Source organism: Drosophila subobscura, chromosome E (genome assembly GCF_008121235.1).
Source record: "Drosophila subobscura isolate 14011-0131.10 chromosome E, UCBerk_Dsub_1.0, whole genome shotgun sequence".
Classification (NCBI taxonomy): Eukaryota; Metazoa; Arthropoda; class Insecta; order Diptera; family Drosophilidae; genus Drosophila; species Drosophila subobscura.
Window position 1 is genome coordinate 9926778 of NC_048531.1, and position 15420 is coordinate 9942197.

The 15420-nt window shown below is 45.9% G+C and overlaps 4 protein-coding genes across 18 annotated transcripts; 2 read left to right on the forward strand and 2 right to left on the reverse strand.

Moving 5' to 3' along the window:
• Positions 1–10: 10 nt before the first annotated feature.
• On the reverse strand, positions 11–2185 carry LOC117889947 (transcription factor grauzone). The gene is made up of 5 exons (XM_034794486.1): positions 1980–2185; positions 1111–1904; positions 833–1042; positions 394–769; positions 11–333 (listed from the first exon to the last, which is right to left on the reverse strand). Exons 1-5 carry the CDS (start codon positions 2100–2102, stop codon positions 94–96), a joined length of 1743 nt encoding a protein of 580 aa, XP_034650377.1. The 5' UTR covers positions 2103–2185; the 3' UTR covers positions 11–93.
• On the forward strand, positions 2170–5762 carry LOC117889945 (U2 snRNP-associated SURP motif-containing protein). The gene is made up of 10 exons (XM_034794482.1): positions 2170–2312; positions 2384–2500; positions 2557–2834; positions 2894–3500; positions 3555–3598; positions 3652–4227; positions 4286–4469; positions 4530–4773; positions 4837–5198; positions 5261–5762. The coding sequence occupies exons 1-10, from the start codon at positions 2259–2261 to the stop codon at positions 5663–5665; spliced, it is 2871 nt and encodes a 956-aa protein (XP_034650373.1). The 5' UTR covers positions 2170–2258; the 3' UTR covers positions 5666–5762.
• LOC117889951 (E3 ubiquitin-protein ligase RMND5A) lies at positions 5731–7543 on the reverse strand. The gene has a single exon (XM_034794506.1). The coding sequence runs from the start codon at positions 7350–7352 to the stop codon at positions 6042–6044; it is 1311 nt and encodes a 436-aa protein (XP_034650397.1). The 5' UTR covers positions 7353–7543; the 3' UTR covers positions 5731–6041.
• Positions 7544–8098: 555 nt separating this feature from the next.
• LOC117889949 (resistance to inhibitors of cholinesterase protein 3) lies at positions 8099–15241 on the forward strand. 15 transcript variants are annotated; one of them, XM_034794489.1, is made up of 12 exons: positions 8099–8245; positions 9516–9953; positions 10097–10216; positions 10426–10580; positions 11101–11241; positions 11300–11426; positions 11665–11685; positions 12126–12391; positions 13817–13960; positions 14025–14117; positions 14220–14369; positions 14434–15241. In XM_034794489.1, the coding sequence occupies exons 2-12, from the start codon at positions 9728–9730 to the stop codon at positions 14566–14568; spliced, it is 1578 nt and encodes a 525-aa protein (XP_034650380.1). In that variant the 5' UTR covers positions 8099–8245; positions 9516–9727; the 3' UTR covers positions 14569–15241. The 15 variants fall into 15 exon arrangements, with proteins under 15 accessions (XP_034650380.1, XP_034650387.1, XP_034650393.1 ...); XM_034794488.1 differs by lacking the exon at positions 8099–8245 and adding an exon at positions 8963–9113; XM_034794493.1 differs by lacking the exons at positions 8099–8245; positions 12126–12391 and adding exons at positions 8964–9113; positions 13425–13525.
• The last annotated feature ends 179 nt before the right edge of the window (positions 15242–15420 follow it).

The following is a 15420-nucleotide window of genomic DNA, read 5'->3' on the forward strand; positions in this document are numbered from 1 at the left end:
TTGCACCAAATTCAAGTTTTTGGATTTTTACGTATAATTGGTTTTCAAACAATAATAAATCAGTTGCAACTCGATCTTTAAGCATTTCTAAACCTAAGCTGTAGTGTAGTCATTGGCAATAGCTGCGGCATCGGCGTCGTCTCGGAACATCTGAGCCACTTGTGCACTGGGCAGGATCTTCTGGGAGCTTCCCGTCTTCGTTTTCCGCCAAATGTCCCACTCGACTGGATGCATTTTCTTCTTGTGCGAATGCATATTGGCATTCGAATTGAAGGTGCGCGGGCAGAAGGGACACTTGTACAGAGGCTCACCAGTGTGCTGGGCCATGTGCTCCTGAAATCCAAGTATAAAAGATGGAAAAAGTAATAGAAAATTTAAATATTGCTTCCTCACTTTTAGGCTTATATCTTTCTTGAACGTTTTGCCGCACTGTTCGCAGGTGTAGATCACATTCGAGTGGGAGTAGCGCTTATGGCCGATCAGCGCACGAGAGTTCTTGCAGCTCTTGCCACACTCCGAGCAAATGAATAGCTTGCCCTCGTCGTTGTGGCGCCTCAGGTGCTGCTTGAGGTTATCCTCATCCTTCAGCCAACTCTCGCAGTCCGGTCGCGGGCACTTGATGCGTGGCCCACTCTCCTCAAAATGCAGGCGAACATGTTTCTCAAAGACGGCCTTGTCCTTGATGCTCTTGCCACACACATGGCACACATTCGCCGCCTTCCGATGCTGCATGCTTATGTGCACCTGCATGTGGTATTCCGTGGCGAATCTGTGGATTGGATATGGCTGGCTATAAGCATAATTCTAATCAAAACTCATGATATATACTCACGCATTGTGCTTGGGGCACTCAGGACAAATGAACTTTCTTTCGTTTACTGGCACATGGGAGCCCTTGTGCAGCTCCAGAAGATTACGGCGGGAGAAGCGCTTTCCACAGTCCTCGCACTGGAAGTCGCACTCCTCATCGGGCACATGGTGAACCAGCCAGTGGGCGCGCAATACGCTTGAGTTGGCGAACACCTTGCCACAGTCCTTGCACCTACGGAAAGATATGAGGACCATTAAAAAGTGTTTGCGGCTGAGGAATCGGAATCTGCCAGCACTCACTTAATATATTCCGGATTCTCGTGCCTTCGAGCGTGCTCTTGGATGAGGCAGCGCTTGTTTAGCTTGCGGCCGCAGCATTTGATGTATGGCCGTTCCTCCGGATGCTTCTCCTTGAAGTGCTCCCTTATCCCGTCAAAGTCTTCAGCCAAAAATATGCACAGCTCACAGCCCATCACAATGTATCGCTTGATGAGTTCCTCATCTTCCTTGCAGAACGGCGGCAGGCGTTCCATCTTGAACACTCTTTTTACTGGCTTCTGTTTTTTCACTTTAGCTTTGCCCTTGTTTCCCGCCTGTCCCATCCTTTTCGTCTTGGCTGGCTTCGCGACGCTCTCCCTCGCCTTTCGTGTCCGTGCACTCCTCGTCACAATTAAATCGTCTTCGTCCTCATCCTCATAGTCATCGACATCATCGTCGTCGTCGTCGCCGTCATCGTCATCGTTGTTTGGTTCATCGAGGGCAAAATCCAGATCTGGGGATTGCCTCTCCGTTTTGATATCCACCTTACTGTCGACTGGCGATTGCGGCGACAGAGTCTGGCCCAGTTCCAGCTCGTCCAGGGGATTCACATTTAGCTGGGCACTGACATCATTGTCCACCGCCAGCACATCGGCTGGCATTAATACTTCCTCCGGCCAGGATGTGTTCACCGTCTCGGGATCCTGTTTGAACTTCGAGGTGGTGGCATAAATCACTTGAGCCTCTTGTATGGAAATATAGAACTGGTGGAACTCCGACACCTGGGTCCAGCAGACATTGCAGATAACTTTAGATATTTCGTCGTTGGGCAGCACCTGGGCAGAGAGAGCCATATACATTTGTATTTAGATCTAATGTGTGTATATAAGAACGAATGGAATGGTTCTCACCTCGAACCAGAAATGCTGGCGCAGCACTTCGGCGACCTTGTTGTCCGCTGCATTGGCATCGAAGATCTGTAGACACATCTGGGCTCCGCCGATTCCGCGCAAACACAAACGGCAGATGTCCATTTTGCATTTATTTAATATTTTATAATGTTTTTTTGTGGCAATAATAGAAATTTACATTGCGATAGCGATGGGAGTCGCTGGCAACAAATCGATAGCCCGCCTATCGGTCATTTGTCTTCTCTATACCTGCGGAAAATGTAAATTATTTGATTGAAAATGAATAAAACGAATAAACCCAAGGATGCGACTGCGGCAGCGGCCTCCATGAAGGTAACATCTCCACCCCAAAGCCCGTTTGCAGTCCGCAGTTGTGCATTTTAACGTTTTAATCTGATTTGCAGCGAATAAGCGAAAAAAAACTGGAGGCCTTTACAGTGGGCACATTCTCGAAGCCGCATTTGTCCAAGAAAGAGATTGAGGAGCAGAAAAAAAAGGAGGATGCGGCTGCTGCGGCACATGTAAGTAACTTCCCACCGTGTCTGTTGCTATATTTACAACGATTTGATTCTGCTAGGCCTTCAAAGAGTTCGTGGAAACGTTCCAAGAAGCTCCCACCCCCTCGTCCAAGGTGTGGGTCAAAGCCGGCACATACGATGCAGGCTCCAGGCGCGAGGACAAGTCGGAGAAGGGGAAACTATACAAGCCTTGGTCGAAGCTTATGGATAAGGAGCCCGACAAGATTGAGGAATACGCCAAGACGCTGGCGTCAGATCTCAAAAAGGAGCCGCTGAAAAAGAAGAATCAGGAGAAGAAGAAAAGCAACTTGGAACTCTTTAAAGAGGAGCTAAGACAGTAAAGTCAACTACCACTCATGCCACAATGTCATAGTACCTAATGCCAAATTCTTTTAGGATCCAAGAAGAACGCGAGGAGCGGCACAAGTATAAGCATATGGCCGTATCTCAGGCTCCCCCAGCCCAGCAACAGCAGCCACAGCAGCAGGCGGCAGCACAAAGCAGCAGTGCCTCTACCAGCTCACAGGCGGCTGCAAACGCCCGCGAAGTGGGTTCGTTTGACACCGGGGATCCGAATACCACCAATCTCTACTTGGGCAACCTAAATCCGAAGATATCCGAGCAGCAGCTAATGGAGACCTTCGGCCGCTATGGTCCACTGGCTAGCATCAAGATCATGTGGCCCCGATCCGATGAGGAGAAGGCGCGTGGTCGCAACTGCGGCTTTGTGGCCTACATGAGCCGAAGGGATGCTGAAAGAGCTCTTCGAACCCTCAACGGGCGCTACATTATGGGCTATGAGATGCGTTTGGGCTGGGGTAAGACTGTGCCCATAATGAACACGCCAATATTTGCACCACAAGCCCTGATGGAGCTGACCCTACCACCGCCTCCATCGGGGTTGCCCTTCAATGCACAACCGCCCGCCAGTGAGGCTGATTCGTTGCCCAAAAAGAGCTACAAAGAGTACGACAACGAAGAGGACAAGGAGAATATGGAGAGGGTAAACTAAAACACATGGAGGAGTCGTTAAATACTTAAAATATCTGATTTTCAGATTCTTAGCAAATCAATCGTGAAAGTCTTCATTCCCACAGAGAAGTAAGTGCGTCCCTTAGTAGTGGAAACTAATTTGAATGTGTCCCTCCTTTCAGAGCTGTACTCAACGTAATTCATCGCATGATTGAGTTTGTTATACGCGAAGGACCCCTGTTCGAGGCATCGATAATGATTCGCGAAATGGAGAATCCGCTGTTCTCGTTCCTCTTCGATAACGAGAGTCCGGCCCACATATATTACCGCTGGAAACTCTTCTCGCTGTGTCAAGGAGACACGCCCAGCGAGTGGCGGGAGAAGGAGTTCCGCATGTTCAAGAATGGACCCGTTTGGAAGCCACCAGTGGCCAATTTTTATACCCAGGGCATGCCCGATGAGCTGGTTGTGGATCCCGATGCACCTGTCGTCAGCAAAGGAGCGCTGTCCAATGCACAACGCGATCGTCTTGAGGATCTCATCAGACACCTCGTTCCGGAACGTGCTCGGATCGGGGATGCCATGATCTTTTGCATCGAGCACGCTGATGCTGCTGATGAGATTTGCGAATGCATTACCGAGTCCATGGCAAGCCTCAATACGCGTCCATCGAAGAAGATTGCGCGTCTATATCTGATCTCAGATATCCTCCACAATTGCACAGTAAAGGTTTCCAATGCCTCGTTCTTTAGGAAATCGTAAGTCCATTCGAATTATTTGTTTTATCATCAGCTTTGCTCAATGTTGTTCCTGCAGCGTGGAAAAGCAATTGATGGAAGTCTTCGAGTGTCTGCATGCCTATTGCCTGAATATTGACAGTCGCCTCAAGGCGGAAGGCTTCAAGTCGAGGGTCTGCAATGTGATACGCACCTGGGAGGAATGGACCATCTATCCGAAAGAGTTTTTGGCTCAGCTGCGCTGTAAATTCCTGGGCAAACAGGTTTGCATAGCCCTTAACCCTTTTGCCTGCGTTGTGGATCTTCATTTGATTTATTTTTAGTACATTATTCCGCCCACTTCTCCACAAATTGAGGAAACACGCTCTGAGGAGGCCGTGGATGAAGATATAGATGGAGCACCGCTTTCTGGTGACGATAAGGATGATGAGGATCTGGATGGTGTTCCCTTGGACGGTGCTGCGTTGCTTAAGAGCGCCTTGAAGCTGGCTATGCCAGAGTCTCTCACTCCCCAGCGTGACACGCCCAACAGGGAGGAGTACCATGATGAAATCGATGGCGTACCCTGTAAGTTTGAATACCTCTAAGTCGAGCCGAGAATCTCAATTCATTCTATGTGTAATTATTCAGTTGATGAAGACCTCGATGGCGTGCCGCTGGAAAAGGAGGTCAAGTCGCATGTGAAGCTGCCGGGCTTTATACCCTCCAAGTGGGAAACTGTTGATCCACAGCAGGTGGAGGCCCAAGCCATTACGACCAGCAAATGGGACACATTAGATCCGCCAGACCCGCCCAAGTTCTTCAGCTCCGATGAGGACACTGAGGACGACAACTCGCAGCAATATAGTGACGAGAAGCGCCAGCAGTTAAGGGATATTGAATTGAAGGCCATACAGTACCAAGATGAACTCGAATCGGGCAAGCGACGCGTGGAAGTGGGCTGGACGGTCGGGGAACAAGTCGAGCACTACCGCAAGCGGCTGATGAAGCAGGTAGGCGCATACCTTGTACACTTTAATTGGTCTTCCATTTGCTTATAATCAACTCAAAATAGGATTCAAGAACAGAGACTGTCGTCGACTCTCCGTTGAGCTACATGAACACCAAAGCAAAGCAAAGCTCTGCCAAGCAGAGCCAAAGTCCAGTGCCATACAGAAGCACCTCTCGGAAACGTTCGCATTCCCCGTACAGTGGGGGAGACAGCAAGCGGCGGGACTACTCACCGGCGCACTCACGAAGCTCCAAGTCCTCCAAGCGCAATCGTTCGCGCAGCAACTCCGACTCGCCAAAACGCTACTCGGAGCGTTCCGCACGCAGCTCGCGGTACGACAGTCCAGCATCTACTTCGTCGCGCTCCCGACGATCTCCATCGCCGTACAAGTCGCGCTCTGATCGACGTGAGGAGGCATCGCCTACGAAACATCGTAGCGAAAAGCACAAACACAAGCATAGGCACTAGACAATGATCATAATTTGACTCACAACTAAATCCATTTAAAACTATAAGAAAAAGGCACTCTGTCGTTTGTTTTAAATACATGGTAGAGTATAGTATATATATTATTGTAAATCTAAGTGGTTTGCAGGTGCTTTCCTGTTACATGTCGCATCATCGCACATTAACGTGGCCCAAGTAGTTCGATTCCGTCCTGCGAATTTGTCTAAAAACTTCAATCTAAGCAAACTATTTAAAACTTTGACGATTGTTAAGGAAAGCTGGCCAACCCCTCTACTACACCCGTCCACGAACTGCCTGGAGCCGAGTGCTAGCGCAAAATTGAATTGTTATAATCTTAGCGTGAATACAGAATAGGTCTGGTCTGGTGTGGTCTGGCTTAAAAGTAAATACGAACAGCCTCCTCGGCATTCTGCTCCACGGGGCAGTAGGGGCACTTGAGTATGTGGCCGTTGCTGAGCTTGGTGAGGGCATCGTTGGAGATGACATGACCGCAGGTCAACTTCTTTGGCGGATTGTCCTCGGAGGTCTGCTGGCGCAAGATGGGGCAGGCGAAGATTGAGTGGAAGCGGAACTCCGGCTGCAGATCGATCTCGATGGGCAGCTCGTCGCAGCCATTCCACATGCCCAGCACCTGCCGGGACTGCATCACCTGCTTGATGTTCAACAGAGCGGGTAGGGCAGTGCATCCGGCATTCACGACAACAGACAAGGCGGAGTTCTTGCTAATGCCCAGCAGTTGACAGGCATCCTTGAGAAATATAAAAGACAGTTCAGTCCACATTTCCTGGCCCAGGAAGTGCTTGTACGGCGAGTTCTCCAGCCCGGCCGGCAGATATATAAAGCTGGCCATTAGGTTGGCTATCTCGTGCTCATAGCGCAGCGCAAACTTCTTGAAATTCGTCCGGGCATAGACGACAGCCTCGTGCTGCGACTCCACACCATACGAGACGAGCTGCATGAAGCGCATGCGGTGCAGCCGAAACTCGATGAGCGACTGCCGCTCCATGAGCTGCGGCGAGTAGCGCTTTGTCCACTTAAGGGCCTCGGTCAGCTCCCGCTTCTGTATCTTCATCCAAATGCTGTAGATGTCGGCAAACTCTCGCTCCGAGTCGAACACATCCTGGGCTTGGTCCTCTGTCATTTTGCATTCTTTGATCAATGTGCGGGCCACCGAGTCCATGCCCTGACGGCAATAGTGCTTGGCAATGGCCTTGTTCAGCAGCATCAGGTTATCCTCATCCTGCAGCACATCGACACGCATGGTGGATGTAAAGTCTGCGCTAAAATTGCGGTCAATGGCCTTGCCAATTTTTGATATGGAGCCGTGCAAGTCACGATGCTCTGTGGATAGCTTCTGCACTCTCTCATTGCACTTTAAAATGGCTCCTCTGATGACCTCCATGTGGCGATCAGTGGGACGCTGCGGTGCAGTTGGCTCCGTCTCCACCTGCATGCTCACACCGTCGCCCATTGGGTCGTCTACGCTGGGTGCATTAGCATTCACCTGCGTGCTAGAGTTCAGTGTGGTCACAATTTGCTCGGCATTTCCCAGGGCATTGACCAGGTCCGACATTAGAATGGCAATGTCCCCCACATCGGCCGAGGCATTGTCGCGCAGCTGCTCTAGTTTGGTAACCACTCGGTCGAGGTCCTTTTCCACCGATGCACAGGCCCACGATTCCTCCATTGTTTGCTCCACTTTCTTTGCAACAAAATAAAAAATAGCCACGCCAGGCGCGCTTTTCCGACACACTTCAGGCGATACGAACTCGAATCTGGATACCAGCTGCTTTTTCCAAGGTCTATTATATAGGAGATTTCAGCGTTCAGTGGAATATGCGTATTTAAAAATTGTTAATTTTTCTTTGTTTTTTTTTTGTTGGTTATCGCTACCAGTGTGACCGTTGAGTTATCGATACAATATAACAACAGACATTTGGAAATATACCAAAATATGCCATTGCATCTTCAAAATATACCGTAGTCTTAAATCAGATTCCTCGATTTTTATGTTCTATTTGATATTACTAGCTTGCAAAGACTTTCGCTACTGAATCAATAATTTAATCCGATTGAAGAATCAATTTTGCTTATTATAAATATTCTTTTTTATTGGATTGTATACCTTATGATCTTATATTTTACAAATTTGTATTTGAATCAAATCACCCCCTCTGGAAGTACGGGAGCTTTGTCTTCAGTATGTAAAAATAGCGCGCGTAATAAAAGAGGAAAAGAAATTCTATTGGTGTATCAATCAATCATCCACAAGATTGTCATGTTTTCACGACTTCATTTCTTGGAATGTTTTATCTATTCCTCCCGCAGTGAATTGTTGTATATAAAACACGAGTGTTGGAAAGTGCAAAACAGTCCTGGAATATCGAATGTCTGTTCAGGTATCGATATTACGCGGGGAAGTGTGACCAGATTAGTGTCTTGGGAGGAAAAATCAATATGCTGCAGTCTGGCGTTTTATGCTTAGATTCGAATAACGACAAACTCGCGGTTTGAAATTAGCAGTAATTAGATAAATAAACGAATATTTAAATACAGTCAATATATACACTAACGTAACTGGTAAATATTGTTACTACAACTGCATGGTATCCTCGCAAAAGATCAGATAAACCGCCAAGGACAACAGACCTAAACAGACAGTTCGTGTGGACGTTACGCTAACATTCATAATATTAAAAATAAATTATGAATACATGCTTTAAGCTGTGCGACATTGAACCCTGTTTCAATGCCGTGGCTCCAAAAATAAAATAACAGCAAACATTCCGAGGCGCACGAGTACTTTTGGCACGGTCGGAAAATCCAGGCCCCAGATCCAGGTGTGTCTGCAACGGTTAACATGGGAAAAGCTACAACAGTGCGCGGCCAAACAATTTTACTTTCGCTTAGTCGCAGTCAGTGCGTTTGAAAGCGAAATGGAAATGGAAAACGTTTGGGAGAAACCGCAGAAAATTCATAATACATATGAGTACTCTCCCAAATGTACATAAATATGTTTGTACGCGAGTGCCAATGTTCGCATGTGTGTGTTAATAAGACACAAAGAGCGAGAGAGAGAGAGAGAGAGAGAGAAGAAAGCTGTGAAATAATGAAAACGGAAAATATCAAAACAGAAAAATATACATATGTATGCAAAAATGCTCGGAATGAGGAGAAGAGCAAACCGCACTCCTTGCCCACAGCGAGTGCAGGGGCCCACGTTTCAAATCGTTTTGTCGCACTCATTATTTAATTTTATTTGACTTTTGCCGTTATAGCGGCAAAAATAACGGACCAATGCTCGCCGACGATTAGCAAGAAGAGCACCACGGTGGGAGAGAGCGCGATCTAAGAAGTCGTGCCGACGGGGCCGTGCGCCGTTTATAAAAATTCGCTAATAGTTTCAGAAAATTGCCTGGCCAGTTCGGGAACAACATTCGAACTCTGCGTAAGAACTTTTCTCCTCCGGGAAAACTTTCTGCTCGGTCCGCGCCACACAGATATCCATAAAGCAATTGAAATGGATTTTTGGAGAAACATTTAATATTATTTATGCGGTCGTTAATTGTGGAAAGCGGCCGACAGTTATTTCAGTGTGCAGACAGAAAGAAAAATAATGAAAAATTATTAGACGGACCGAAAAGACCGAATTGCGCGAGCTAAAAATAAATAAATATCGGGACCGCTATTTATGTAATAAAGTTTTTTTCTTTTGTTGTCCCACAACAATATTTTGATGTAGTTGTACATGATTTTGCATTGTGATCAGTGAAGTGAGCAACTCCCGATGGAGTGAAAGTGAACTGGAGCGTGTTACTGAGTCCCCATGTACATATATTGTTTATTTCAGATAATGCTTTAAACGTACCGCACAGAAACACAATCTACATTTAACACAAAATGAGCCAATGTCAAAGTTAACCGCAAACTGGAGCCAAAACATTTAGCAGCCGCATTCAGAGAGCAAATCAACTCAACGAACCAAAACAAATCAGGAATACCTTAAGCCTTAGGTTTTAGCTTTAACTCGAAGAGGAACGAATTGGAACGAACCACTACGAAATGCCTCCAGCAGCAGTGGCGCCATCACAGCCAGCGACGGCAAAGAAACGGCCATCCGCCGTCAAGGAGGAGGGCATGACGCCCAAGAAGACGGCCCTGATCATTGTCACCGTCATAGGATGCATTGCCATATTGTGGCCAAAGGTCTTCCATCCCATGATGTTCGGTTCTGCGCCGCTGCCCAAACAGCAGAACCTCAAGGAGCAGAGGAGCGGGGCACCGGGCGGTGAGTGGCAATCTTTCCGCAATTAGAATTTGCAGACAGAATTTATTAGTTAATTCTTTTTATTTATTATTGTCGTTGTGTGTTTGTGTGTGTGTGTATTTGTGTCTGTGTGGTGTGGGTCGCCTGACCTGTTGGTGTTGTAGGCTGTTGCGATGTCGTGCTTGACAGGGAGCAATTCATGAACGCGTCGAAGCCGGATGCTGCCGTACCCTTTGGCCCCCACCTGTACCGGAAACATGTAAACCTGTACACGGGTGAAATAAGTAGGTTGTCCATACCCACTGGAGCACTTTCTTAGCGTTAACAATCGCAAATGTTATTTGCATTTCTGCTCTAACTATCCAAAGGCTTTTAAATTTAAAACCCATTCTAACGGGATCTTTGCTTCCCTTAACCTCATGTTGTGTTCTCTTTTCAAAGTCAAAAGCTAATGATTCATGGCCCAAAATAATTGATATTCTATGCTTACCAGGTCTGCGTCAGGAGCGTCCGGCCCACCTGCATCCGGAGTCCATCTATCAGGCAATGCGGGAGCGAGGGCGCGCCATACCTGCCACGCCCACAGTGCCCATTGTTGAGCGCAAAAGTTCACCAAGCAATCCGCCACCGCGCATCGTTGACGGACGGGTGAGTGCTCCATCTTGATGTGCATTGTGCAGTCAATCATTCAATTCTGTGATGATGGTCACGACGATCAGCATAATCACGCCGCTGGCGTTGGGTTGGAGGGATGAGACATCATCGCTCTCGTTGGAAGTCATTTATAAATAGACGAAAAGTTTATTTTATTTGGATTTTGGTTTTGTTTTTATGACACTGCACGCAAACCGAAGGCAAAAGACAGCGCAAAAGAAAATACACAAAAGAAAATGTAAAGGATGAGTGGGAGAGCAAACAGAAGCAACAGAATGTGGCGATTGTACTCGGTCGCAGGTCGTATTGAACTTGTGCCAAATTCTCATCTCATACCACAAAAGCTGAGTGAAATGGAAAGAAAAAGAAACACAGGGAACAGATGAACTATAGGTTGGCCCTGTCCAAAATTATTTAGCCGGATGTTCATTATAAATATGAATGACACATAATTATAGAATGCATGAAAAGTCTGTTCAATTGCAAGATAATCTTTAATCTCTTCCCCCCTCAGCCTGGTCCGATTCCTGGCATGCGTCCTCCAATGGGCGCCGGAGCGTTGCAACAGCCACAGCAGCGAGGCAGCAGCATGGGCTTTCTAATGCCACTCTACACCATCGGAATTGTCGTGTTCTTTGGCTACACGATAATGAAGGTAAGCACTAATACATTCTGCCCAAAAAGTGACATTCCTCATCGTAATTCCTGCGCAGATTGCATTCAAGAAGCAAGTGCCCAATGCACCATACGGACCAGCACCATCGGATCCCGGCTTCCGGCAGCAAGTCTTCGGGCAGCAGGCGCACAGTCAAGTGGAGGATTTGGGCGGCACCAAATTGGGTGAGTGCTCGGCTAGTTGCAGTCACATTTATGACTTACTTTTCTTGTAGTTGTTACACACAACGCAGCAGCAACACCATCCACCGACATCCACCACAATATACACAAAAACACAACTTAACCCACGAGTCGATCCTAACCGAACCATCAATTATTTTTGAACTTTTTCTGCTTCCACCGTCCCGCCCATGCACACACATCTGAACTGCCTCTGCCCCGCCTGCATATGCGATAAAAGGCTGGCGAGAACACCAGACAAGTAAGCCAGATATGGAAGATGCAATGAATTTTGTTCGTATCGTATCTTGAGTTCGGTTCTAGACCACTGACGATGGCGAAGGAAAGCTTCGCCCACTCTTGAGTTTTGAAATATGTCCTCCTCATTTGGTTTTAGTATCTTTTTGCGGATAAATGTATATGTTTATACTCGTGTTTTGTTTATTGTGTATCCTAGATGTATCCTAGCTGTATCCTAGCTGTATCCTAGATGTTGTATCTAAGTGTTTACTAACTCATAAACCAATCACGAAATCACAGATTGAGTCACGGCCACCCCCCTCACACATGAATCCATATATTTATGTACATTTAGTTTGCTCTGATTTCCCCTACACCCCACCCTGTACATAGATTAGCTTGTTTGTTTCCTTTTGGCCTCAATCTCAATCTCAAAGCAAAACTCGTACGCAAATTTTATAGGAAGTGCAGCTGTTAAGGCGCAGGCGCAGGCGCTCGAGGCCCCCATGAATGGAAGACAGCGGAGCCACGACGAGGAGCTCTACAATGTCAGCGTGTCGGCCACCGAGGTGGCCAGCAGTCTGTCCAACTCGCTCAAGCAGCACCAGGAGAAGATGGAGAAGGAGCAGCTGATGGAGATTGAGAAGCTGCGCCAGAAGCTCGAGGACACGGAGCGAGCGATGGCCAAGCTGATTGCCGAAATGAACACCGATCAGTATGAGGCAAAGGTTAGCATCGTCACCAAGCGTTACCAGCGCACCAGTTACAGATACAAAAAAATAGCATTTTCTATATCATTTTTACGATCGTAGCGAACTCGTTCAGTTAGCCAGGCACCAATGACGATCCGTCAACATTTCGATATCATTTATTAATACTTATCCTGTTTCTTTGTGTTCTCATTTTTCAAGATGATTGCCATGAAGTTTCTCAAGCGGCAGCCAAATTTCTAAGACCAAAAACAAAACCAACATTCAATTCACATCTAATCAAACAATCAATCAATCAATCAGACCAATATCAGATCAAAGATCCATACCTAAGTACAAGCCAACAAATAGATTACTTCTTTGTTTTTGGTTTCTAGTAGAATAGATGAAATGAAATGAATTTGAATATCTCTTTGGAATGGTTTCTCTTGCTCCCCTTCTTCCCTCTCCCCTACCCCTTTCTACTTCATTTTCTTGTACACATTCCCAGCAGCGGCATGTTTACCGTTATCTATCTCCTGTGCATACTATCGTTGTCTCTCTCTCACTCTCTCTGACTGTCGCTCTCTGTGTCTGTAACTATTGCATGGAGCTGAGAACACTATCTCTGCCGCTCTATCTCTGTTCTTGCTCGTCTGCAGTCGATCGGCATGCGATATAACTTCCCCAAATAAGTACTAACCAACTTTAATATATATAAATGTATTAACTACCTGCACCTCTGTCTAAACTGTTTCAAACTAAATTCTTATGATGGGGACATATTTTACAATTCAAATCGGGCCAATCTCTACTCGAAATTAATGCTAGTATTCTCTAGACTCTAGACTGAAACATCACATTGCCAATATACTCGTTAATCATGCCATTTATTTGTACCATAAGCTATAGGATTTACAATATAAATATTCACATGTATCTGTCGTTTCTACGTTTTTCATGTTTCTCACTCTCATGTGTATTCCAAACCACAAAATCGAAAAAATGCAATTTATTGTGTGATAATGAAACAAAACCAAAACCATGATTCGAAAACCCGAATTCTGTATAGTTGTAACGGCGATACAAGGTTTGATAGACGCTGCCGATGAGCAATTGAACGTTCGAGACAAGCAGAGGAGTGATACTGATACTGAAACTGATTTGAATAAGGTTAGAAGCCGTCAAAGGGTCCCACACGGCAATCGTTGAACATTACCTTTAGATAATAATGTACTGTTCATTATCTGAATATCTAATTATGTATTCTTTCTGTTTATTAACCAAGAACCTTCGACTAATTGAGTTTTGTTGCGTTTCACCTAACCACAAATTGAAGTAATTTATATCTCGATTATGATTTTTAATGTTTTTTGCGGCTGTACAAAATGCTTGAATTCAATACGGAGTTCTTCGCGCTTCTGGCAGCTGTAATTTCTAACCTTTCCCTATACCATCCCGCAGCAAAACGACAGCGAAAAAACGAAAGAACAACTGGAGAAGGAGAACATTTCCAATGGGCATGTAAACACCATCACAGACCAGGGAGCGGCAGGCAAACAGCAGCAGAGGAAGCGTCGGGACCTAAGCGCTGAGCGAGAACTAACGGTAAAGATATCTATATCTGTATATTCGTAGATTTGTTGAAGTAAATAACCCATTGTTTGGTCAGGTATTGGGCATGGAGGTAACAGCCAGTTGCGAGGGCGGCCGCAAATGGACCGGACGCCCTCCAACGCCTGTTTTCCGAGCACCAAGCGAACATGTAAGTGCCACCTGCCCCGACAACTGATCCAACCAATACCAACCGCTTTCCAATTACTAACATTTTGCCTCACTAACAACACGTTTACTCCTTCAATTGCAGTCCAAATTGGAAGGAAATCTACCCGAGCCGCAGTCCATTTACTTGGAAGGCGCTCTGGCACACGATTCACAGATTTTGGTGACCGACGCCCAGACCAAGCGCGAAGAGGTCTACGATGCTGAGCTCAATGGATCCGCCGAGGAACCAGCCGTACGTAAAAGAGAAGCACCCCCTTCCAAGTTCCTTTCTGACTTACATTTACTCGCGCTTTCAGGTCATTCTTAGCAGCAAGATGACATTATCATTGATTAATTTGGATGCAAATCAACAAAATGGCAATGTGGGCAAACCCGGCATCGAGAGTCCCCTGGCTGATGATATTGAAATAATTGGCCACGACGAGCAATAGAGATGCGGACACTACTCTGATATACAAATCGAATTCGATGGCAAAAGATGAAGACCTAATTTTGATGAAATAATTTGCAGAGGAGCAGAGAGTGAAATAATTCGAAAATTTCGTTGAACGACGTTGAGCATTACGACTGATTAACATGAAACAGAATTGCCAATAATTTGATATCTAATTTGTATATACATATTGTATGTTTTGATACTGTATTCGTTTTGTTTTCGAAAACGCCAACTGCTCTGCCAACTGTATGGCCCCGCCAACCCTCCTGCTCTGTGAAACTGTTCCCCACTTTGGTCAAACCCACTCGAAATCCCATCTGCATGCCATGCCACCAAAATGCAGTCTCCATCAAGTGCGTGAACCCTATCCGCATGCAATTTTATGTGAATAATGTTAGTTGAAACTCGAGGCAAGAACTAGTCTACCACTAAGCTAAGCGCATACAAAATTCAAAATCGCATCGTCTATTATTCTGCACTCTACTCTAAAATACTTTTCGCATAAAACAAAATTGATCTTCTCGTTGCGTGGGAAATATAAATTACATTAATAAACAGCGTTCTATTGCACCTTATGATTAAAGAACAACTAAACTAATATTAGTGCCACAGCGTTTGTGAATCTAGTATAGCGAATAAATTGAAAAACCGGACTTGAACACGAGAAAGTTTGCCGACTTTTAGTGGTGCTATTGTTTCGGATCTTAAAATTAACGACCAAAGCCTCATTTTTGGCTCCACTTGAATTGGTATTTTATTTTGAATATGTAACGCATTACCAGTAATATTTATTTTCGCGTGTACACACTGCCATGATATCTGCTGTAGATTTTGGTATATTATAAAT